General features: G+C 39.3%; 1 protein-coding gene across 1 annotated transcript in view; it reads right to left on the reverse strand.

The window, feature by feature from the left end:
- The window catches only part of LOC120783974 (dynein heavy chain 11, axonemal), a 37817-nt gene extending 13649 nt beyond the window's left edge, over positions 1–24168 (reverse strand). The window contains 68 exon segments of the mRNA XM_040117381.1: positions 1–141; positions 282–515; positions 2131–2292; positions 3183–3325; positions 3508–3631; positions 4072–4234; positions 4585–4756; positions 4759–4777; positions 4889–5050; positions 5117–5356; positions 6060–6162; positions 6298–6463; positions 6717–6921; positions 7521–7694; positions 8078–8209; positions 8310–8429; positions 8431–8464; positions 9509–9657; positions 9983–10110; positions 10243–10375; positions 10479–10548; positions 10633–10835; positions 10931–11023; positions 11233–11371; positions 11457–11573; positions 11650–11771; positions 11773–11792; positions 11897–12077; positions 12190–12218; positions 12477–12681; positions 12776–12928; positions 13044–13170; positions 13260–13351; positions 13435–13539; positions 13541–13660; positions 14156–14260; positions 14969–15045; positions 15048–15084; positions 15179–15337; positions 15466–15549; positions 15724–15882; positions 15981–16047; positions 16200–16300; positions 16467–16689; positions 16773–16887; positions 16890–16935; positions 17033–17287; positions 17927–18211; positions 18835–18925; positions 18927–19225; positions 19370–19474; positions 20770–21008; positions 21109–21247; positions 21588–21704; positions 21874–22038; positions 22127–22348; positions 22624–22659; positions 22661–22815; positions 22818–22838; positions 23023–23122; positions 23189–23192; positions 23254–23398; positions 23401–23446; positions 23611–23654; positions 23657–23744; positions 23932–23963; positions 23966–24089; positions 24091–24168. The exon segment at positions 1–141 is cut by the window's left edge and continues 6 nt beyond it. Of these exon segments, the coding sequence (XP_039973315.1) occupies positions 1–141; positions 282–515; positions 2131–2292; positions 3183–3325; positions 3508–3631; positions 4072–4234; positions 4585–4756; positions 4759–4777; positions 4889–5050; positions 5117–5356; positions 6060–6162; positions 6298–6463; positions 6717–6921; positions 7521–7694; positions 8078–8209; positions 8310–8429; positions 8431–8464; positions 9509–9657; positions 9983–10110; positions 10243–10375; positions 10479–10548; positions 10633–10835; positions 10931–11023; positions 11233–11371; positions 11457–11573; positions 11650–11771; positions 11773–11792; positions 11897–12077; positions 12190–12218; positions 12477–12681; positions 12776–12928; positions 13044–13170; positions 13260–13351; positions 13435–13539; positions 13541–13660; positions 14156–14260; positions 14969–15045; positions 15048–15084; positions 15179–15337; positions 15466–15549; positions 15724–15882; positions 15981–16047; positions 16200–16300; positions 16467–16689; positions 16773–16887; positions 16890–16935; positions 17033–17287; positions 17927–18211; positions 18835–18925; positions 18927–19225; positions 19370–19474; positions 20770–21008; positions 21109–21247; positions 21588–21704; positions 21874–22038; positions 22127–22348; positions 22624–22659; positions 22661–22815; positions 22818–22838; positions 23023–23122; positions 23189–23192; positions 23254–23398; positions 23401–23446; positions 23611–23654; positions 23657–23744; positions 23932–23963; positions 23966–24089; positions 24091–24168 (8643 nt within the window).
- Between the last annotated feature and the right edge of the window lie 2198 nt (positions 24169–26366).

Below are 26366 nucleotides of genomic sequence, written 5' to 3' on the forward strand. Positions count from 1 at the left end.
TGCCTCAACATCTGCAGCCTCTCTCTTGTTTCTAATCCTCTCAGTCTGCAGTCCAATCTTTATAGTCAGAGCCTCAATATTCTGGTTTTTAAAGGTCAGTTCAGCTTCTTGGGATGCCAACTTGGCTTGCAGATCCTCAACCTAAAAATTATTAAATATATTTCAATGTGTAAATTCCAAAGTTTAAATCAGAGACTTATACTATTTCTAATTTTCCTACCTCAACCTTGTACCTTAAATATTAATATTAGCCCCTTACAGTATATAATAAAGACGTTTACCTGAGCAGCAGTGGTTTGACGTTTTTGAAGGCCGCCGTGAAGCCGGTTCATCTTGTGTTGGAGTTGAGCCCGACTCTTCTCCAGAAGGTTTCTGTACAAGGTGATTTGCTGGAGAAAACTCTTGGGGGTGGTGTAATTGTACCTCTTCTCATTGCGCTGATATTTTTCACTTGCCTGGTTGACACTGGTGTGAACATAGGCCATGAAAAGACTGATGGATTCCTGGACGGCAGGCTGTAAAAATAAGCCGACCAGGAGGAGGGGGGTGAGCTGGATTGAGCAGAGTTTAACATCCCCAACCTGATGGGGACTGAAATATTATCTTCATAAATTTTGAATTCATCTACAAGTTTTGCCATCTTACTTGGCTGGCCCTGACTTACTCAATCTGAAATTTAGGTGCAGCTACCAGAAATGATTAGGCTTTGAAACCTCTATGAAAATAATGCGTTTAGACCACTGACGTGCAGCTTGTAAGACATGCAAACTGTTTACATTATCTCAGATGCCCACCAACTTTCCAATCACTGTATTCAGTGGCTGTTGTACTACATTCCAACAAGGTATTCATCATATGGTGCTCAATGACACACAGCCTCCATTAATCATACAGTTAGCGATCAATTAAAGCAAAAACAAATGAGCAGATAATACAAGGATCAAATCTAACCATAATTCACAAAAAGCCATTGTTAATGATCATGAAGCCAGTAGGAAAAAAAAAAATCATTATTAATTAAGATTTGACATAATGCTCTTTGACAAAGCATGCTATGTTCAGTTGAGATGCGAAAGTTCTCATTGATTGGCCTTGTGTAACAACTCTTAGTGGGTTGTGCATTGCTAACTTTAAATAAATGATCATTTCATTTCTTGTATTCCTGCCTCGTTAAGAAGATAAACAATCATTAAAGACTTTAGGTATAAGGTCTTACATATTTTTGTGTTTCAGCTTTTCAAAATATTTTGCTATTAATGCACATTCATTTAAACTAGCACAAAGTCATTTCTGCTACCACAAAAACTGTATTAATTATTTAATTATATTATTTAAGTCCTCCTCTTAGTACCTTTCTATTATTACAACATTACTACTAGCCCCATGCTCGAACACTGCTCTATAATCATTACCCAACTCAACCTTTTATCTCTAATAATATTATGGCCAAAGTTGCCAGTACTTCTATTGCATAGTACTAATACCCTAATAATGCCTCAAACTCTTAAGTACTACAACTACTACCACTTCTACTCTTGGATGACCAAAAATTTTTTCTTTACATGAAAATCCACACATGGACAGATGTAGAGACACACACACACAGTGGAAAGTAATAGTCTGGCACATGTTCACATATGTGATGATACTTCCTGGTTGTGACAGCTGTGCCTCCTTAGAAGGTCGTTATGTGCTTAATCACTTTTCTCTCATTAACATAAATGATCCTGGGTTGTGATCGTTTCACTGTTATGATGGAAAACAATGATATGCCTGCACTCACTGTGAGTCTCCAGGCATGTGTTCAGCAATTTGTCAGTACCTCAGCAGAGAACTAATGATGAGGGATCTATGGAAAAGTTAATCCAGCTGCACTGTAGTAATTAGAAGGTGTTCATTAAAGTCTAACTCAGTCTGGAATATGGTGGTACATGGCAAACCTAGGGAAAATACTGTATTTCATACCCACAGATGCATTTTTGACAGCTAATACTGTTATTTGTAGTAATATCACAAAGTTCACATGTATGCAGGGGAAGGCAGGGAGCCACAAAATAATCGTTTAATTCAGATTTGGTTATTACGATGAGAGAGATGGTGACATAAAGTACATGAGTTCAAAGGCCTCACCTCAATGCCTTCAATCTCTTGGATGAACCTGTAGCTGACCGGCTGCAGAGCATCAGTGGTCCATGAATAGAACCAGTTGATAGTGGTGCATTGTACAGGGGCCGGGAATTGAAGGGCCATAACACGAAGGTCATTGCCCACTGGAGACAAACACAGTACCACCTACAAAGAAGGAAGTAGGGAGACAAAAAGTCACCTAAACACACACACAAAAACACGCATGTGCAAATGTACATCCCTATACTTGAGTATGACAAGATATACAGCCAAGTGCACATAGGAAAAATCCACACAGATCATAGATATAACAGATGCATTCAAGAGGGGAACTCATAACTGGCAGCCATCTGTGCCCCCACTTTCATCACACTGGCATGTGGACAGGCAGCCACATTCCCAGTTGGCTGGAGCAGACGGTGAAGCTACCAGAGGCCCTGGCGCAAACATTAGCTGGATGGCATACGTGTGTACTGAGACAAGAATTTCCTTCCTTTTAACCCCCCAGTTTGTCTGTCTCTGTTAATTCAGCTTGTCAAACATATTTAATAATATTACACAGCAGCTGTGCTTTTAATTTTCTAGCTCAAACATGCTAGAGTATGTGTAAGATTTTCTCATTAATTTATTGTTGTAACATTGTTTTCATAGAATTTTCCTCAGCTGCTAATTTCTTATCTCTTCTTTTCTAATGTTTCTGTTGGTGGCAAACATTGCAGCTATCATGTAAAAATCAATTTTTTTAAACCTCTATTTTACAAAAATTCTACCACCCTTGGTCTTACAAAAACCAATGAAAGCCACATTTTTTGACTGAGTCAAACTGAGAAATTGTATAGATACTAGGTTCTCTCCTAAAAGTGATAATATTTCAAGAAGATGAGGATGGAAAGCAGCTCACCTACACATCATCACAGAATAGTGATGGCAAATAATTGAACATGTTATCAAGACAAAAAGTGGAAGAGCGACAAAATAACAGTGTTTTTAGACTGATAAAGTTAGAAGCACTAGTGGATAATAGAAGATATTAGAGGTAATTTGCAAGACTAGACCATGAGCTTTAGTTGGACGCAGTTGGTAAAGAATCTCCAGCATTTATCCCTGTTGTCCAGCAGTCCCAGGGCTCGGACCTCAGCCTTCACACCCAACAGGATACCTTCAATCTCCTCCTCACTGAAGAGGTCCGGAATTTCTCCTTGAAGGAAAGGCAAAGTCATAATCCCAGACTGACAAGCTGTAGTGATCCATATCCATTCTCCATACCATGTTATAATTTCAGAAGGACAGGAGAGACTGAATAAGTTTAAGAACTGATAAGTTCCCTTCACGCTGACAAAGCTGAAAAACAGTATGACTGTTATGGAATCTGGGTCTGACCTGCTGCCAGTAAGTCATTAATAATGACCAGAAACCGCTCATCGGGTATCTGTGCATCAGTCAGGAGCAAAGCCACACCCTGGTTCTTCACTCCGGTCTTTAGGAACAAGCCTACCAGATCCATCTAAATAAAATCCCAAATGGCAAGAATGGACATCTATGCTGTTCACATTAATATTGAGTCCACTAGAGATTTTCAAATTGCCCAACAATAATCAATGGGATGGCACAAGTCCCCTGATGATTCCTTGATAATAGGCTATTAAATGATTAAATTGAAAAACTTGCTTCACAAGTGAGATATTGAAATATTTCCCAGTGGCTTTTAATAGTATCTGACAATTATTTCCTGCGTCAGTGGAGAGATGGAAAGATAGAAGATAATTTTTTAAAGAAACATTGATTTAAGCAAATTATTTACATTTTTCATAACAACGATGTATTTTAAGGCCATGTCTAACAAATGTAACTACAAACAGGTCACTTGAAGGTTATACATTTTCATAAAAGCATATTTTATGATGTTCTGTTTGGCTGTGACCTATTAATAGCATCAATATTTACCTTGAGGTCCTGGATGCTATAACCTTTACTTAGAGTGATTTGGAAGACTTCCACAGAGGATATGTAGGCAGCCAGACGCGTCAGGCTCTGCTTCCCATTGCCCCCGACCCCAACCAGTAAGCCATGACCCCTTGGAGACTCCAGGACGCGACTGATGCGACAGCTGGTGACAACCCAATCTTTGATATGCCACTAAATACATCTCTCCAAATATGAAAATCTACACAGAATGTTTTTAAAAATAGTAATATGGTGTTTCCACTACAGCAGTCAAAAACCTTTTAACATATTTCTATACCTTACAATATATTAACTTACCTGTCTGCAATAAACTGCCATCTTTATATTTATTAAAAGAGCTCAAGTCCTCTTCTTACTACTTTTACCTTCTGTTTATATGTTCTTTCTGTACTTGACGTGTGATTAGTATCTTTGGTTATTTAAAGGAAAATAAGTTTACTGTGATCATTATAATGTAACTGTTATATTAATATGTGAACCAGCTATACTTACACATGTTACATGGCATCTTCAAACAACCCCAGATTCATGGCTGCATTGAGCTCACTGTAGCTCTCCAGGGCATCTGTAAGGATGGTCCTGAGCACAGAGCAGTCTGTAACAGGAGCATAGGAGGCTTCCTCACCCATTTGGGAAAAGTGGCAATAGAGGAGGGGCGCTTTGTCACCTTTTTGTCCTCCAGTCCCTGGACGAGGACAAGCATAATAAATCATTTCAATCTTTCGGTCAATGTGGTTATCTGAAGGTGAAGAACGGCAATTCATGCAGTTTATACTAATCAGAATCTGTACTGCACCTCAAAGCATTCATGCACAGTCTCCATCTGGAGCTTCCGGAATAGCTGCAAGTCCTTATCATCTACCAGTCTGTCTGAGTACACTCTGCAGGACTCGTGGATCCACAGCAGTGCCAGTTCAGTGCTGTCCCTTACACTCTTGGGCCCAGTAAATAGAATTCCCTGAATAACAAAAATAATAAAATAAATATTTCACTTTTCATTCAACTTGACTGCTATCAGCACTACCTGAAAGACATTAGAAAAATCTCGTAGATTAAATGTGTAGTGAAATTTGATGGCTGTGGGCAGAAAGCTGTGAACCATCTTGTGATGAAGAGTTATAGCAGCTTGGACCACAGCCGCAGCACTCCTCTGAACCAGTGGACTGAAAAGCTGCTGCTTCAGGTGGCTACACAGGATCTGACTGAAGATCGACATCTGAGCCTCTGATGAAGGAAAGTTCACCACGAACACTGAGAAATGTCTCTTTAGAGAGCACAGGCACAACCAAATTTCAGAAAATGTATAGCAGTGTTCAATTTTAATTATTAAAAGACACTAGTTTAAGAATGACGTCCATCTAAGGCCAAAAAAGAATACATCCTTGGTAGGCATTTCTAATTACAATTAATTTATCTGGAAATATGTATTTAAACTACACACTACAGGCTTTTTTTGTAGTAGTAGTAGTAGTAGTAGTAGTAGTAGTAGTTGCTACATTAATAAAGTACACCCTCACCATGATGGCACTTGAGTATAAAATATTGTGTTGAAATTCTGTTGCATGATTCATTTATGCTCCAAACCACACAGGAGATTTCAGATAAGTTTTCCCTGTGGCATTATAATTGCTGAAAATTCTTCTTCATGCCTTTTCTTTGCAAAAAAATTAAAACATTAGGAAGTTTCTGCAGATGAAGATTTGCGATGAGAATACACTGATGCAAGATTCTTGACAGGATTTTGGAAGTACAGATAAATGCAGGATAACAACCTGTGCACTAATTCACACATAGGTTAATTTATAGATATTTTAAGTTAAACTATACATTAAAATTTTAAAAGTCGTAAATGTGAATCCATCAACACAGGTGATAAGATTTGTATTGAAAAAAATTATCCTGGTATGTTTTTTTCAAAATCCATCTTCAGAAAATGAGATTAAGGGCAATTATACTGGCAAACATACCTGTAGTCTGGGGTTGCTATTGAAGCTCCCAGCAGGTGGATTCATACAGGCAACATACTGGGTATTGTGTATTTCTTTTAGGGTTAGTTTCTGTCTGTCATACCTACAGACAGCAGGAAATTGAAGAAGGCTTGGTTTACTAAATAAAACACACTGTAGCTTGGTAAAATGTTTTACGCTGTGGTATTACACACAGATCACGGAACTGAAAAGCTGATAGTAAATGGGATATTCTCACCAGTGCCCATAATCCAGATGTTGGCGTGTAAGTGTATGAGGCTGCACTGTTCCATAACTGTCAACAGCTGTTGTGTTCATATCATCTATAAAGTACACCAGCCTTCTGTTGCCTGCAGGGGAGTAGCTTCTGCCTGTTCTTTTCTCTAATGGTTGCTCCAAGATCCCTACAAGAGAAAGAGAAAACACATACAAAATAGTAAAAATGAAATTGCTTTTTTAAAGAACTAGAATGGTCTTACCCTAGTCAAACCAACGTTGAAAATGTGGGGATGTCATATAACTAAAGTAATGACTGCATTAATACTTGAGGGTGAAGTTTTCTCCCCCTCCACCCTTTCTCAATCTGAAAATTACCAGCAGATGGTGCTACAGTTTACCTGATTTGCTACCACAGAGCAATCCAAAAACCCCACTCACCCTGCAGCATGAGGGAGGTAGTACAGTAGTTGAAGGGTACTTTTGTGGTCATGTAACTCTCTGGCAGACAGTCTAACTTGTTCCTGACAAGTGCAGTCTTTCCCACTCCAGCATTCCCCACAAGCATCACAGGCTGTCTCTTCTCCAGCAACAAGTCCATGAAGTACCTAAGACACACAGTCTCTGCTGTGTGTACCAGAACAGCCTGCAATCATAGAAACAGCAGGAAGACAGAGAACAGAAACATACATGGTTATTATGGCTTTCTTTGAGTGTGATTTATTGACAGACATGTGTTCAGTGAATTGTATGTGATTTATAATTTCTTGTATTTTCCCAGTACACCACAACTATTCTGTCATAATAGCATCATTTGCTCAGAACAAAACCCCACTAATTATGGCTCAGCAAGAGCCTTTGGAGCATTCACAGCTGTACGCAGGAGCATAAAGAAAGACAATAGAGCGTGGGTGATAGCGCAAGCCTTGTTGCTCATGCCTTCACCCCCACACAGTCTGGTATGGGGTGTAGTAGATGGTAATCAGACACAGTGGCAAGCCTATCATCCATTCTAGCACCCCTGCCATAACCTCATGATGTGACTTTACCCTCTCTTATTATGTTCACTGAGGCACACATACATTTTTAATTTGACTGTATTGTTCATTTTTGGTTATTTTTTCTTTAAGAAGGTTGCTTCTTGTGATCGTGTATGTGATTCTTTGTCAAACCGCTTTGAAAAGCTGGTATTTCCAGAGTTACATGAAGGGTTCTACTCTCCCATATTTCTATATATGTTCTTACCTGTAAAGGTGTACAAGTTTCCATTTGAAACAGAGGCACAGTATCACTCCAGGGCAGGAACCGTCTGGTTTGAGGGTCGAGGCAGTAGTCAAATACTGTCCCCTGTGCTTGTAGCTTCACTGTCTTCATTACTTTGGTCCACCAGTGACTGAACTCTACCCGGTAATCATGGAGCTGAGCAAATCATCTAAGATATAATATCCTGCATTAATTCATATAATTTCAATGGACAACCCCACCATTAGTACAAATCACTGACAGTTAAGTGTATATCATTCTTGGTCACTTGACATTCTTTACATGCCTCTCAACAAAAGGCACCGTTATATCCCGCTATATTTACACTTTTGAATAGAAGACAGAAATACAAAGACAAAGCAAGGAGTAAGTGGACATACTCCACACTTTTGTGGAGCATGTCATTGTCATGTCAAAACAAATGCACCCAAATTGTCTTCATATTTGCTACTTTATATAAGTTGATACATAAAAGAAAATGAAATTAGAATTGTTATACCATACTCAAGTTCATCCACATGACTTAAACCAAAGTATACTTGATCTTGATACATGGCCCCACCAAAAGCCCAGATGCAGGCAAAGGTGAAGTAGGCCTCATAGAGCTCACGTCGAGACTCAGATGGAATATTTCCTGGTGTTAGAAGGCAGTCAAGCAAATTGCAGAGTGCCTGAACAAAAAGAAAACAATTATTTTTTCGTGATTTTTTGAGTGTATAGGCATAGGCATAGAAGAAATAAATACACTGTGCATGCTTGTGTGCTGTGTACCTGTACCATAGAGTTCTCTGGAATTGGAGTGATGGTATTGAAGGTGTTTCTAATTTTTTCTTGACAACGAGGAACATATTTTTCAAACAGTATGGTGAGGTGGGCCCTTTCTGTCTGTCTGTCATTCTCCTTGGTCAATCCAGCTGGCAACATACCTAAACAACAATCCAAGGAACCATTTTCTACTGCTGATTTGATCAGGATCTGAATAAGTTTCCCTTGTCTTTTGAGAGGAAAACATTTACACAAATATATACTGGGGACCGTACTGACTTTGCTGAAATAAGCATTATGCATGATACAGAAGATAACATAACAAGACTAGGTCAAAACCTAGTAAATGGCTGGACTGCCCTTTATCTGTTTGCTTCTCTCCTACTCTCTGTGCTCACATATACAGCAATTTAATACAGCCAAATTCCCAATAAAGCTGTTCTCATTTACATGTTTTTCTGTTTCTGTTATCAGACAACGGAAAACGTATGACATATTGAATGAAATGCGACCCTCTTTAGACTACATGTTAACCGGCGGTCACTTCCAAGCCATTTCTAAGCTGCTGCTCTGCACTGCTAAAATTCTGATTTTATAACTGCAATGTCGTGTGACAAAATCACCATAAGTTAAGTTACATAAATTAAAGACAATGCCTGTGCTGTGATTTTGGCTTTATTTACTTGTAAAATGATCACTCGGCGCGCAAGTTAGAAGCTCATTCACATCTATGTTAGCTGCTGTGCAGTCAACTGAATTCGACGCATAGAGGGGTGTGCCTGCAGAGGGAAAGCCTGACCTTGCGTTTGCAGGGTACTAATCGCGAATCTCTTCTACGGAAAATACCTAAAGTTGGTCCAAAAAATTGCTAGCTTTTTCACTAGATGCTTTTGTAAAAAAAAAAGTTGCTAAAGAGAATGTGAAAAGTCAGTAAATCTAGCAACACAAGGTGCTAAGATGGCAACAATGCCTGTAAACGCCCTCGCCAATTCATTTTGAAAGAGCAAAAGCCAATGAGGAAACTCCAACACTCGGCCGGCCAACCAATGGTTTAATGTCAGCACTGAGTCACGCGGCATACAACTGATCAATGGTGTAACTTCATCACCCAGTCAGTCACAGACATTCGTGTTTCTTGAAACAGCATTGCATTGAAAACCCCACAAATGTTTTGATCTTATGTGAATACAGACTATGCAACTAACAGATTCCATCCCAGGTCCTGGTGGTTAACATAGAGGATTCCTGCCCTGGACACAGTAGCAGGAGTGGCTGTCCTTAGGTGACTGGTTTCAAATACCAGTCGCATGGAAGAGGTAAGTGGCACGTGTTCATTACTGGCCATAGTCATGACCTGAAAAAAATGTTATGAAGCCTTATGGTTTCCAAATATCATAACATTCAGACGGTCAATATGATGTCAATATGACGGACATGACTCTACCCCAACAATAAGGTAAACACTTTCATATCTCATCAGGTTTGACAGACTTGCTTTAGAATATTTCAAAGGCACAAGATAACTGTGACATGATTGATTGATCTGGAAAAATATCGCAGAGTACTCATACTCCAGGAAGTGATTGTTGAAGGAGGGGAAAGAAACATCTTTTTCTATCTATACCACCTTAGTTGCTATGTGTTGAACAATAGTGTATGAGTGAACAGGAGGGAGGTACCTTGTTGTCATCCATCACTGTGTTGAGTGATTCAATCCACATCGGATCAATGGCTCCATCCAACACAATCCACTTAGGTCCTAGGTGGGAGATGCTTGCCTGCTCTGGCATCAGTGATGAAAGCAAACCTTACGCAGAGATTGAGGGATGCAAACAACAACTGAGATGGCAAGGTATAAGCACTATTTACACCCAGTATGATTTAGAACAGTTTATTGTGTTCTAATTTTGTTATTCTCATTAAAACCAGCTCTGCTTACCATCTTTCCACTCTCGAGTAGCAGGATGGATGAAGCCAAACAATTCATCTCTGTCTATTGCCTTTGGATTGAGGTCATTCCATACAGGCTTCCTACTCAAGTTTGTATGGGTTTTATGAGGAACTCTCAATATCTGTTGAAAATATACATACCTGATATTTGGCATCTACCTTACAAAATTAAATTGAGCATTTACGTTCAAAACATCTGAGGCATAAAAATCTAACCAATCTCACGTGGCTCTTTCCAGTCCCTGCATTTCCCACAACAAAGACAGAATGACGCACTGCCATGAGTTCCTCCAAACTGCACCACCTGACAAAACAAAGTTGTTCATGAAAAGATTCTTTAATCCTTTTTTGAAGTATCGGCAAGGTATACACCATATACTGTCAGACCTTAAGGATGAATGGTTCCTCAGGCTGGAGTCGGAGCTCCAGTGTGGTCTTACGGATGGCCTTTTCAAATTCACAGCTCCTCTCTCTTTTCACCTCCAGGCCTGGGAACAGGTCTCCAAGTAGACCCAAGAAGACAGTCACATCCTCAGTCACAATTTTAGGTATGTTGAAGTCCCTCAGAGTACGCATCAGTACCTACAAAATAAAAGGAAGTAAAGTTCACTTATAGACTACATGAGACAATGCTAAATCCTCTCGTGGCTATAAGGTGACATACACATATAAGTCACCTGATCCTCTGGTGTCATCTTGTTTCCTCTTCTCAGTGCCCCTGCCAGAAGCAGAACAGACTTAACAGCACGCAAACCCCAATCATAGTGGTCCTGATAGACAAATGAGGACAGACAGTAAAAATGTGTACTCCTGTGTTTACACTTACCATAAACCATGTCATACAAAATACTAAGAGTAATTAAATGGTTTCATGCACCACTGAGCTCCTGACATGTAGCTGAAAAGATTTGTTAGTGATATTTTGTTCTAAGCCAACATTATGAAATATAACAGTGCTACTAAAGTGCTTTTCTCCTACCTGCTTGGAGAGCAGTTCTTTACAGAGAGTGTACAGACTGGTAAACATTCTCGATAAAAGCTTAGCACCACGAAACCCCTCTGCCACCAATATCATCTCACAAATAAGTTCAGTGTCAGGCACCACCATGGCACAGGGTCTACAGCAGGATACAGATAATGCAGGCAATGAACTTCATGTTGAATGAAAGCACACTATTGGGAAAGTAACTATATCATTCCTACCTGAATAAAGCCTTGAGGTTCTCAGGTAGCTCTGTCCTGCCTGCATAGCCAGGGTTCATAGTGATGAAAATCCGCACAGAAGGCTTTAAGACAGTGTCCTTATCGAGGAACAGGAACCTGTGAGGTTGTACAAAATGTTATCACTTGCTATTACCTCATTGGAAGTTTCAAGTACTAGGCTTCAATTACTCACCTTTTCTTTTTAGAGCGAATGGCGTCCTGTATAGTTTTGACCTGCACTGCTATAACTGACAGAACATCCACAGCAATACGATTGAATTCATCAAAGCAGCCCCATGCCCCAGTCTGGGCCATTACCCTTGTAGATATTTCCAACTGACAAAAGATAAACAAATATTACATTTTGCATCCAAACACACATACTGAAACATCTAATCAAGACATGACAGTTAAGTGTAGTGAAGAGAATAATAAAGAACTGTGTGGTGAATTTCACACCTTGTAGTCCATCTGTTCAGAACAGTTGAAGATGTATACCATGATGCCCATGGCTCTGCCAAGATCCTTAGTGGTCTCAGTCTTCCCTGTTCCAGCGGGGCCTGCTGGGGCTCCACTCATGGTCAGGTGAAGTGACTGCGTCAAGGTAATGTAGCATCTAAACTTGGCAACATCCCACACAGAAACAAAAATGTGCTAGTTAGCAATGCTGGCCATAGCAAATGTGTTGAAACATTACATGCATAAACTGAAAACTGATAAGTAGCAGATTTACCAGTCTGTGAGGGTGACTAGACGTGGGGTCTGTATATACATATGTATACATATACACACATTTACACACACATATATATATATATATATATATATATATATATACACACACATATATATATACACACACACACACACACACACACAGACACACATATATATATATATTATATAAATATAAATATAAACACATACATTATTAATATTCATTTATATGTATGTATATGCTTATTACCAATTTAAGTAAATACTCATTAAATATTAATATTTTTCATTTTGGACCCTTGCCCTCAAATCCCTCCTCCAGTCTTTTAAACACAAGCTCTGTATCATTGCTCCACCAGATCTGAGATCCAGTCAGAGCCACTTGTGCAGGGAAGTCGAGAATCCACTGCTCTCTGGGCCTTTCCTTGTACACAGACACAGCCTCAGACAGGTGACCCCTTACACATTCCTTCATAGACTCCTCAAGAAGTGTAAGCCATGCCTCCACCTAATACAATGTATTCCTACCATTAATTAAGTTATTTTATTAAGTGTGATAGCTAATTTAGATTATTCAATTCTGAATGTATGGAGTGTCATACCGGCCCAAAACAGCAACATTCAGTATGGAATGGGACATATTCCTTCTCTTTGCTGTACATGCCCGACACAAGTTTATGATTATCCAGCTGTTCATTTTGGACAAACTCAAGATCAGACATGTTGTCAAACAATTTTGAGAGGTGGACAGTTACCTGCAAAACACAATCAGTAAATACATTTTTCATGAAAAATACAGTAAGCCTAAAGATAGTGAGACTAGATAAACATTAAAAACAAAAAATGAAGGGATATTCTACATCAGTGTACCTCTCTGGGATGACTCCCTTTAGAAAGGATGTCTAACAAATCTGCAGATGAAATAAAGTAGAATCTTGGAAAGGCAAGTCTCTTTGTCTCTAGGTATTCAGCAAGAGCTTTTTCACACATTCCCAGCCTGGTGCAAAGAGGGTACAGGCATAGTGAGCACAAACCTTTAAACTGAAAACAGTATAATGAAAGTCAAATATCAAACTAAGCATTGACCTTTTTTGTAGATCCTCTAACTTCTCAAATAGATGAGGTTTGTTGGTAGCCTCAGTGACATTTTTGGTCTTGGCACTGTCCAACATTAGCTCCTGAAAGAACCAAAATCCCCTCGTTTACAATTATGTGAACAAAGGGATTTGTGTAAGTGCATAACTAGCATATAAGTGCAGACCTTAAATTCTCCATCTATAGCTTGGAACCTGTGTGCATCTGTAGGGAGCTGTTGGCAGATGTCATCACAGCCTTTGAAGATGCTTTCCAGATAGCCCCATGTCCTTTTGGACTTTCATCGTGACCACCAGCACAGAGTCAGCCACAGTCAGCTGTTTTTGTGGGTCCAGCACATGGAACAGAAAGTCATCTACATGCTTCCTCTGACAGACATCCTGGAGCTGAACCTTGAGGATGAGTACATAGAGACATGAGCAGCGCTTATCTAAAGGATTAGGTCCAATGTAAAACTCAAATACACCAAATTACCACCCAATCAGCGGCATGAGAAAGTCTTGATAACCAGACATCATAAGTATCAGTTCAATTTCCAAACACATTCAACCTCATCAGCATGCCATACCATATAAAAGTGGCAGAGGGAAACAGTCTGTTTACACAAAGATTGAGGTAGTAAATTGGCAAGACTTCTAGTGGCTGGCTACAACACCCCCAATACATCTGGTGTACAAGTACAAAGGCCGCCATGCTGTGTCCTACAGCAGCTATAAATCTAAGGACTCAATAGGGACCTCTCTACTCTCAGCTGTGCTGAAAATGGGGCGGCCTTTTGCTGCACTCTCGTCTCTATTCAGTACTTAAATATCAGTGTTTCTCATAGAAAACTGATCCTAAGAACGAGGTCAGTAACTTAGATATTTTTACCTGATGATCCTAAAGACTTTAGTAAGTTCCTCGCCACATTTAAGAAGTGGGACAGAAGTTTGGTAATGATCTTCATAGGCAAGCCACCTTGATGCCCGCATTTGACTTATTTCTGTGACAACCTGAAATGCAAATAATGGACAGCATAATGATAACAGTGTTCAATCCAAACTGTATTACTTTATTTACAACTATATTTGGTTTAAGAGTTAATCCTAAATTTAGATATTTGGATTAGGAGTAATTCATGAACCAAATATAGTGACTATAACTGTCAAACAAAAACCACAAATCTCCAAATTAGGTGATTTTGAATTTAGAGGTAATCTGCAGAATTAGGTGTTCCATTATGGCTAGAGAAAATTTTCATTCCTCTTATGCTATATGAACTATTTAAAAACCCATTGGATTATCCCAAAATATAAATCATCAAAAAGCGGGAAAAAGTGCTGTGTTTAATTAACTCATAAGAAGTTGATGCTTTGGTGCTACATGGTTCACAGGACAGCCTTGTAATGGACCATTTTCATGACGCTGGCTCCTAGTTTTTACTTAATTTTTTAATTAATTTTTCCATATGCATCCTAAGGTAAAAACTAAAAAAGCTCTAGATCTAGTCCTAACAAAGTCTGCTAGTGAGTTACATAGTGAGAATCACTCTTCCTGGGTCCATACTTCACCACAACCTTTTAGAGTACATGCTAGGTTCTAAATTTATTACACTTAACCAGAAATGATTTGTGGTACAGTATGTTATATTATATAATTTGACTAAAAAACTCTTGATATTGATGTGTTTGACTACGATATATTTATAATTAAAAGGTAACCTTCTCTATGGCCATTTCTTTGACTACCTTATCCACAATGTTGCGATTTTCATCTTCGAACAAATGGAGCTGGAGAGGTCTTCCAAGGTGGTACTGTCAGTCACAGTGATAAGCATCTATTTAAAAAGAATTATTGTCATGACACAAAGTTCTCTCATGCAAGAAAAACTTTGCTCTATAGCAAGACCTCTACTTTGTGTACTTACGCACCTGTGTTGTTCAAATTGGCTGCACCCAGTGGCGCTCGCATATTGCCAGGTTCTGTAGATGACTCACGGCCTGCAGTGACGTCAACAAGTTCTTTACATAAAGGTCTAGACCTGAATACACATCCCACACACGAGCCTCTTTGTCAAGCTTCCGTATGTCCTACACAAACAGAAGGTAGGTAAACATAATTAGTTATTAGGGGCATCTGTTACAAACAGCAATGGTGCATGACAGCAAGACAGCAGGAGAGATGTGCTAGTGTGATGTAGCACTGTTGGTGACCTTACCTTGGCAAACCTCCACAATTCTGCATCCATCTGGTCCACGTTTATCTGTCTCCATTTGGTCATTGTCCAGTTTTTCACACTGCTCTGTATAGATAAGGTCGCATGTGGAGGGGTCAATGGTCTGAGGGTGCTTAATGGGGACATTTAGAGTCTACAGGGTATTCAAAGAATCAATGACAGCCTCCACGAGGATAGGTTGGTTAAGTTATTGAGTTATTGGGTTAGCATAGTAAGGTGAAGAGGCGTTAAGTTACTTACCTGCACAAATACAACAATATCCCACAGTTCTTTGAGGACAGTGATCTCTCTTCTGCAGAGCATGATGTCTTTGTAGTCAGGAATAGTAACATCAAATAGATTTGAGGACTCCCGGATCTCTGCTACTTCTTTCTCCATGTCTCGGATTTCTTTTTCACACTAGGACACAACATGTGACAACTGTCACAACTGTACATCCATAGTGTACAATACAGTGTTATTTTAATGTTATAATCAAGCAGTGGCTAAACTCCTACTTTCTCCAGACTGATGTAGGGATGCACTGCATTGTAACTGAAGGGTGCAGTTGCTCTGAACATCTCCCTGAATTTGGATTGTTTTACCTGAAAGATAACAGGTACCACTTAAATGGTCTCCACACCGGGGTACACAATACAATAGCTTCAAAAGTGTGCATATACAATTTCTCCGGAAATGAGAGCTACAAGTGACTTGTCAGCTCAAATTCCATGCACCGGCTCCGTAAAACGATCACTTCTGCATTCTGCATGGGTGCCACCTCATGCCTCACTTTTAAGGCCAGTTTTTTAGCCCCACACCATTTCTCAGGGAGTTCCTATGGAGAGAATTGGTTTGATTTCTTAAAGATTGAATGGCCACAAAATGAATATACAATATTCGGATTCTTTGTCTCTGAATAAATGATCACTTGTTGTCATATTATTTTAGTTAGTAATTGAAAGTGGCATAAAAGGGTTGCATTAACCCATTCCTTTCTTTACCTCCATCTGAGAATAGACCAGGTCTGGTATGGTCACTCTATATCGTTCCAGGAGGATTACTTTGTCACTCAGAGGCTCAAACATCTTGTCTGTGGTTGTTTGTCTGTCTCTGACTGCCAGCAGGTGACTCATAACTTCCACCAAGTCATGGTGGTCTCCTTTAGCCACAAGATGGTTTAACCCTTCAACAGTGGCTCAGACAAACATTTGCAGCTCATCAAGACTGAGTGGGAAAGCATGCACAGTGAGAACAACTGATGTTACAGTTTCGTCTGTATTTAATAGCCATGCAAAAATAAATTGTACCCGTTAGTGATATATTTCAGGAGGTGCTCTTTGAAAAGCCAGCTCCACTTCTTTACAGTGTTAAGGAGGCTGACTTTAAAGAACTTGATATTTAGCTGAAACCATCCATTGAAAAGTCTTGAAGCTTGGAAATTTCAGCATAGAGATCCTCAAAATAATCTATCTGTAAAATTAAGACCACACCAGAAATTAAGATTAGGACACCTGCGACGCACTGAAAAAAGTGAATCGTGATTTTAAGAAGCCTTTTTTTTTTTAACCTGTTCTTCGAAGTTATCGATTGTAGGCGGGCTCTCAGGGAATGAATCTGCTCTATGAACCTTCATCCCCTCAGCTCTCTGTACACATCCATACAGGAGAAACTGGCTGAGAAACTCAGCCCTGTCATCTTGCCACAGATAGGCATAACAGTCAAACTTTCTCTGGTAATTTATCGCTTTCTTCAGGACACTCTCCACTCGCTCCATTATTTCGTGTCTCAGGTCCAACAAATCTAGCATGTCATCCAGTACATCCTGTACGAGTTATATTACATTTCATTTAACATCCGGAGTATCTACTATTTGTAGAGGAATATATTCAAATGAGTTTATAAAGTTTCAGCCGTCATAGTGGGTCAATACAAAATATTTTTTATGACTTATTTTAAATTAAACAATGTACAAATACAGACTGCTTAACAGAAATTTCCTTGATACCTTCCCTGGAGGTAATAATACTTTCACATTTCACTAAAACATATCGTAATTAAATACATAACACCTGTACCACATGCCACTCCACATGTGGTTTATATCCATATATATTAATCTATTTTGCTGATATAAGACAGGAAAGCCAAACTCGTTGCTATAGTAGAGACAAGTCTAAGATCTATAATACTCCTTTAACAAGGGCATGCATTCCGCATTAATATGAGATAGACAGCCATCCAAAAGTCTGCAAAAAACAAATGTGTGGTGACATTCCAAACATTACAGTTTTTTGAAAGAATACCAAAGAACTGATTTCATAGTTATTTTCTTTAACAGGTGAAAAGGCAACCAATGTTAACAGAACAAAACAACTGCATTGTGTAAAAAAACTGTTTTAACATCTAAAAACCACAGCAGAGTACCTGGTAGCAGATGAACAGCCACTATGTTGATATTCACTGAAGTCTTGAATATGTCTCCTACCATTCCTTCTATCAATTCGTAGAGGCCGTCCCCTGCATCCCGCTCCAGTGAGGGAAGGAAGACCATTTCCAAGCCATTCAGCATCAACTGAGCCTCAAACAGAGGAGCCTGGTTTGGCCATGACTCAATGTTGTCCACAAAGAACTGAAGAGAGTGGCTGATGTAGCTGAAGAGCCCCTCCACTACCATCTCATCCACATATTCCAGGTAGGATTGCCATGCTTCTGAGGGAGGCTCAGCATGGAAAAGGACCATATTCTCCTGATGAAAAAGTTGGATATTCGAGAGTTGATTAGCACAAAAACTGTCAAAGTTTTGGCTTTGTACTTCTATCACTTTTGATTTCTATTGATAGTACAGGTTGTTAGATTTAATTTGAAGGGTTTTATCAGTTTCAAAATATCTAGACCATATTTATTTACATTCCCAATACAAACATGTTAAAATATATCAAGTAAAATTATTTCTGATGTCAGAAAAACATTTAACTGGTTAAAATTAGAAGATCAGAAACTAACAGCATCAAAAGCTATGGCCTGACTATATCCAAAAAGTTTATTTTTAATCAACTATAAATTTAGCCATGTCACATGCAACAGGACAGATACATTTTAAATTTTAATTTATTTTATCATATCTGCAGTATCTTACAATAAGGAAACTGAATCCAAAGCCAAACACAAGTATAAATTATGAAATTAACAAAATGTAAATAAACAAGTTTTAAAATGGCCCACGAACAGAACTAGATGAATATCTCTACATCATGCTAAAAGGGTTTGGGACCATGCCAATAATTTCATAATTTCACTGTTTACTTACAGTATAGCCACACAAGTATTGTACTGAAAAATCTATAACGCACAAGATTAAGCCATATGTACCTGCACCAGCTCATGGATAGAATCTCCGTCCTTCATGTCACTGTACTTCTTGTTGATATGGTCTCCTCTGTCTTCCAGCTGTATGAGTGAGCCTCTTGCTGTCCTTTCTGCAAAACATGGCTTGTTTGCTCCATCCTTTCATCAGTGATTGAATGGCTGCACAGTTTTACTTGGTACTACTGACTTGACATACAAGGTCTTAGACCAGGTCTTTGGTGGTGGTGATGAAACTCTGGCAGTCCAGATCCTGCCATGTCAGGTCAGTCTCTGCTCTTGTTAATTGCAGGTCTATGGATTTCAGCTCAGCTCGGATGAAAGGAAGTTCTTACTCTAGGACTGTCTGCTTGAGCTTATTGTACCATTGTACTAACAGCTGCAGACTGCTCACATACTGGAAAATCAAGTGTGGAGAAAAGATATATTTTGAGATGCTACTATGAAAATCATACTAAGAAAGACATATTGCTTATTGTTTAGCTTGAACAGGTGAAAATGAGTGTAAGTGAGCCCATAAAGTAATATGCTTGTTTCTTACCTTTGTGAACATTTCACGCTTATCAAAAACAGTCATTGCAGCTGCAGGGATGCTGATCTGACTGAGAGTCTGAATATATTTCACATCTTTCAAGACTTCACTCAGCTGAGGAGTGACAGGAAATAGTGATGAACTTGTGTGTAATCACAGTGGGAGGGGTTTAAAATGTTCTGTTAACTAACAGAAACCTTTAGAGAATATAATAACTAAAATTAAGTAACTATAACAAATAACTATTCCCTCTGCCAAGGTGGTTCCCAGCTCTATAAATGCGAATGTCCATGACTAACTGACTGAATGAGTGATAAAGTTACTCAATTGGTCAGCCAAATGCCAAGTGACTAAGTGCTGAATTTCCCCCTTAGCCATTGCTCTTTCAAAATGAATTGGTGCAGAGTCTCTGTTGCATCACCAGGGATGTTTACAGGCAGTGTTGCCAACTTCGCCCCTTTGTAGCTAGATTTATCGAATTTTCACACCCTTTTAGTGACTTTTTTTCCACAAAAGCACCTAGCAACAAATCTAGCTACTTTTTGGACAAACTTTAGCTACTTTCTGTAGAAGAGTTGCCAGTATTGCCCCGCAAGCACGAGGTCGGGCTTTCCCTCTGCAGGCACACCTGTGTATGCGTCTCATTCAACTGACCACACAGCAGCCGACACAGACGCAAATGAGCTTCTACCTTTCTCTCTGAGTGATCATTTTACAATGTAGCCTAAATCACAACACAGCTGTTGTCTATAAGTTATGCTTATGGTGATTTAATCACACAACATTACGGTTATAAAATCTGAATTTTAGCAGTGCAGAGCAGCAGCTTAGAAATTGCTTGGAAGTGACTGCTGGTTAACATGTAGCCTTAATGGGTCGAATTTCAGTAACTATTTAATAATTGTTCCGCTGTCTGACAACAAAAACAGTAAAAACATGTAAATGAAAACAGCTTTATTGGGAATTCGTCTGTATTAATTACTGTATATGTGAGCGAAGAGAGTAGGAGAGAAGCAAACAGATAAAGGGCGGTCCAGCCCTATACTAGGTTTTGACCTGGTTTGTTCACTTTTTACCAAGTCTGTCAGCAGTATGTTTAAAACTTATGAACAAATATCTTGAAAATAAAGAGAGACACAGCTTGAACCAAAGAACAATCGACCAAAATTGAGAAGTGACCTGCATCTGGTTTTTACACCATTAGAGGGATATTGTTCAAAAAAGAAACAATGATCCCGATTTTGAGGGGCCTTGAGGGCATGTCAGCAATGTGAGGGAAAAAATTCACTTAAAATTTAAAAGATAGACAATACTACATCAGTCTAACAGTAAGTTGGATCATTATTTAGCATTGGAGGATATTTGCACCGTGAGTGCTTTCTAGTTTGCAGGGACATTACATCAATTACCTTAGGATTAAAATTGACTGAGACCAGGCCAGATGAGGTATTTCTGGAGATAAGGGGCCGGTTCAGGTTAACCAAGCAGGCCTGCTCTAAACCATTACACCAGCCAGAATAAATGTCTTCCTCATATTGATCCAGGAGACTCAACATCTCCATGTACATGTTGTACTCCTTCACCATCTCACCACCTTCTGCATGCCTGGAAATGTTGCATAACTGTGAGACAACTGTCATTTTAAAGCCTGGCACAATAATCACGTCTTAACTGTTGATCTTAACTGTATCTGTCAATAAATCTTTCTGGCTAGCTAGTGTTGGCAACTAATTCATTCATTCACTGAAAATAGTCAGGTGTTTTTACTGACATGTCAAACAGTAATCTGATTTTTTCCCATGGTGTTTGAATACGTTCTCTGAGCATTTTTGCCCACATCAAAGCTCCAGATGTGTGAGCCATGTTCTTCGTCAGACCACTGTCCATCTGTAAACAACAGAAGAATGGAAAAGAATTAATTTTTCTGTTCAAGTGCGATGAAAAGATACATCTAATGTCTAAACTTAGCATACAGCACCTGATAGATCTGGGATTTAAACAGGCATCTACATTTCTCCAGCTCTTCTCTGAAATGTTGCTGTAGCAATAGGAAGTTGGGGCTGAATATCTGTCTAATTTGTCTTCTCTCCAGGAAAGGTCCAATAATAGTTAGCAGTTAAAGGACAAAACATGAAAGATGTTGGTGTCCCACTTGGTGGCACTGTCACTAACTAGTCACTTTATTAATTATGTCATTAATATCACACTATTATCCAGTCTTGCTTACTTTGAAAGATGATTCCAGTCCTGAATAATCCTTAAAAGCCAAGCACAGAAGGCTGGCAAGGTGGCCTTCAAAGTCCACAATCCACACTTTGAAATCCTTATACTCATTTTCAAAATCCTGATGACAAAATCAACAATTCAAAAGGATTTAATAAGAAACACCAGTTTAAACTCATGCATCATGAATCTCAGTTGAATTTGCATGAGCTACAGTGTGCAGTAAGTGTTCATAAAGTCCATAATTAGCATTATGAAAGCCATCAAAAGGTAATTTTAGACTATTTCACCTGAGAGTTAAAGGCAAGTGGGCTGTCACTGTGCCTCAACACTTGGCAGTGGTTACTGAACTCTTTGTACATCTGAGCAGCATGCTCACTGTAGAGTTTCCCTTTAAGCCCACCAAATTCCAGCTTTTCCATCCTCTGAAAGTCCAGTATAATGTCAAACAAGCCCTGCACAGATAACACATTGAATGGGAAACAAAACTGCATACAACCTCACTGTGACACCTGAATACAAAAAACAAAAACCTGATCTCACCTCCAGCTGTAGCATACGATTAAGGAACTGGTTGAAACGTGCAAAAATCATAGCAGATGGGAAATCCCAGGGTGCATGTTTCACATGATTGGCCAACCTCTCCCTCTGGGTCTGGTAAATTTCTCTAAAACATCTGAAGATTTGTATCGCACTCTCTACCATTTGTAGACTTTCCACAGGATCCTCTCTGACTAGCAGATCTGCAGAGAGGTATGTAGATGCCTACAGGGTGAAAGATTTTATGTCTGTGAATTTGGTCACACATACACACACACACACACACACACACACACACACACACACACACACACACACACACACACACACACACACACACATAGATGATAACTGAAGTCAGAGTATAGGTGATTGAACATTGGCAAAGCATAAATGACAAAGTTCCATGCACTGTATGTAATTATATCTGCAATGATTTCACATTTAGTTGTCACTTGATGTAATCCAACATAACAGGAGTTTAGACTGAGTAGTCTTACCTGTTCAATGAGCAGATTGCAAAGTTCCTGCAGTAACACATGACATAATGCGTGCTGGTCTTTGATAAGACTGGCAGTTGGTCCAGATAAGGAAGAGCGTTTGAAACAGGGCAAGGATGAATGTTTCCAGTAAGGAAATCTTTCCTTTTACAGCTGAGATAGTATGTGCATTTAGTGGCTGTAGATGGAGGCAATGTCCTGGGCTTCTTGTAACGCTTTTGATTGAGGGGGGGGAAAAAAAAAAAAAAAAAAAAAACACGAGAAGAAAAGCAAAGATTTTATATTAAATGAACATAATCAGACTTAATAAGTTATGGTAATCACATTATACTGTGCATTATACATTTGACAAGGTGCAAACTACTCATTGGCTTTGCAAAAGAGACCAGCTAATCTTACCATCAAATACATTTCCAACTAGAGTCTTGATTGATGGATGATAGCTGCTATCCATCATCTCCAACATCTTTGTCACCTTTTGAACAATGGGACTCTGAAGCTAAAAGCGAAAGTTTCAAACACTTTAACAAAGATCGTAACATCAGGAGATGAAAATAAATTAAACAATACTTTTAATGAAGATTAGGAGGAAAAGAGAGAATGCGTGATGATAAATGTTCTGTATATTGCTGTTCCTGGATTGAATTTTCCATCCAATCTGTCACAGTTGGGATAGGGACGACAGTTTTCCCTAGAATCTGTCCCCGTACAACTGATGTTATACTGCACATGCTCTCAACATGTCGAGTGATGCATTCAGACATTTGATTTGGCACATCTGATGTTTTTTGTTGATGTTGTTTGACAGCAGGGGAACGCATACCTTTTAAAGACACAGAATGAATTCACCCAGTCCTCATAAAGGCAAGCTACAAACAAAATCAACTTACAGCAAAATGCCTTTTTATGAGATAGGTGTATGGTTTGGGGGTGGGGGGTGGGAGGTGGGGGTTGTATAATAGTAATAAAAATGGTAGTAATAGTCACCTGCTCAACTGTGCTTGACAGCTGCAGAAGTGGTGATGGAGACAAAAGAGAAGGAGTTCCCTGTAGTTTTCTGAGTTGAAAGGCTCAACTCTCTTAAGAAAATAGATTTCCTTGTTTTGAGCAACAGGTGGGGCCTGCATTTTAAATAATATAACAAGATTTTACTACAAACACATACGGTACTTCCGAACAATTAAATAAAATCTGTCATGTTAAATCAATCAGTAATGACATTACTTTCTCTCACATTAGCTATCTTGTTTGTCTAGCACGCACAAGCTAAGCTAGTTAGGAATGAGGAATGTAATGTTACAGCCATACCTCCTTAGAGGAAACCAGGCAACCTTTTTTTTTGATGAGAAAAATATGACAGACTCCTTTTCAAAGAAGTCTTTCAGAGGTGTTTGAAACTCTTCGCTGACAGCACTCGTCTCCCACGTTTGACGCTGCAGAGGCAGTAGCCCGCAAACCCTTTTTTCTCGGACAAAACCTTACCGCGACGTCCTCAAACAGAGTGGGCACACTTTTCGTCGTCGGACACGATTGCTCTACGACCATGACATGCTTAAGCCCCGTCACTTCCTCCAGCAAAACGGGGGGGTGGGGGGGACTTATGCGTGACAGCTCCAGACACCTTCCCCTAAAATATGAACTTCGTTTTAGAGTAGTTTTACTAAGTTATTACATGTGTATGTTAGGAAAGAAGACCGGTATGAACTGTACCCGCTTGGGGGCGGTTCAGCATTCCGTTGCTTAGCAACACCAGCGACCCTCAATCACTGCCAGGTGCCTATCTTTGACTTCCTCCAAAGCGTAAAGTATATAAAAAGGAAAACTCTCTTCTTGGCCAATTTTTTTCCCACTTAAAGTCATGAAGATTCTACATCCAACTTAACAACGGCTCATTTGCCTCAGTAGCCTATTACTGTATCTGCTATACAGCTGCCTGTTCCATTTGACATTATTTTACATGACCAGAATATCAAGCATGTGGCCTTTCCTTAGAGTAAAATCTACAAAACATTAAATGTACAGTCGCAAAGGATGCTCTAATTTGTATTCCACAGTCCATGTGGAGTTTTAAAATGAAATCTCTGGTGTCTGTAAATTGTCTTTCCACAGTTTATACCCAGTCCTGTTGTGTTTTAATGTGCTGCATGTAAAGGCAGGTGTGTGTGGATCCAAGTGCACGAGAGAGAGAGTCAGGCCGAAGTGCAATGTCCAAATCCAAATCTTTAATCCGAGAGACGTAGCAGAGGTCAAAATACCAGGAGTCAGTTAAACCAGGCAACAAGGCAGATCAGGAACAGGCAGAATCGAGGGTCACAAAAATACCGGAAAAACAGATCATACACAGGGAATCAAATCGGGACTAAATGCGAGAGAGCTTGTAGGCGCTGTAGGCCTATTACATAATTTTGCCTGACTTGCGTTGGGTAGGCTATATAAGCTTCACAAATTTCACTTAGATAAAAGACGTGTACTTTTAATTAAAGGTCAAATTAAAATAGTTTAGCATGAAATGAAAGTGGAAAAATGTTTACATTTTAGTTTGAGAGACGTCAAACCTCATGTCTATTTCGAGGTTCTACTCATTGACATATGTAGGCAATGAAGTATGGAGTATACAGCAATTCAAACATTCCTGGTTTAAACAGGTGATTATCTGTGGCCCCTTTTATGACAATTATGCCCCCTTTATGACAGGACTGGACATGAAGGGGGCTATGTGTTGGAGCCACAGACTGTAGGAAACCATATATGAAATATGTGTTTTTGACTAGTTTGACTGTTGTCTTAGCAGCACAGCACTATACCCGGCAACTGCCATTTACAAGAAACTTTACTACATCTTATTTGAGAGTCGCCTAAGGGTCTGATTGCTTGAAATAAATAACAAAATTGTACTTTTGCAGTTACTTAGAGATTTAATTAACTTAATGGTATCCTGATCTAATAGTGAATGCTTAAAGTTAGGTATTTTTCTATAAACATATCTGAGATACAGTTAGGGATTTGGCTAAAGCACTGATAATAGTTTGTACAATTTCTGTAAAGCGCACTCCTTACTGTAGTGTGATTTCTTTTGTCTTTTTCTATCTATCTTCTCTTTCTACTTTTTTTCACATCACGAAACAGAGCCTCAGGAAAAAGGAGGGCAGAGTGAGACAAACTCCTCAGGTTTGCAGGTGGCACTACTGTTTTGGACCTCATCACTAACAATGACAAGACCACCTACGAGGAAGAGATTGCCTGCCTGTTGCTATGGTGTTAATAACAAGTTGGAAGCAATGCATTCAAGCATTTAAGATGAAGATGGCTCCTGATGTAATCCACATGCTCATTTTACTCTGAAAATCAGTGCAGATGTTAACATGGTTGAGAACATGAGTCATTCAATTTGCATAGAAAATCCTTACAGAAGGAAATGAAATGGGATGAGATCATTACAACTGTCAACACAATATGGAGAGGAGATAGAAAGGTCAACATCTCACAGTGCAGTCCACATATAGTTATAGCTATGCATGTATCTTTATATCCCTTCATCCTGGTTTGGCTTCCCTGTCAATAAACAGACAAAGAGAGAAAGAAATATCTTTTACAATTCTACTTTCTGCCTGCTGCCTCTGATCCAGGAGCTGTAACATCACAAAGCATGAAAGACACGCTGCACCAATTCTGCCCTCCCAGGCAACCAAAAACTATTCCTTAGCAAACAGTGCTGATCAAACCTGGCACTATACCTGTCACCT

The sequence above is a fragment of the Xiphias gladius genome, chromosome 22 (genome assembly GCF_016859285.1).
Source record: "Xiphias gladius isolate SHS-SW01 ecotype Sanya breed wild chromosome 22, ASM1685928v1, whole genome shotgun sequence".
Lineage (NCBI taxonomy): Eukaryota > Metazoa > Chordata > Actinopteri > Istiophoriformes > Xiphiidae > Xiphias > Xiphias gladius.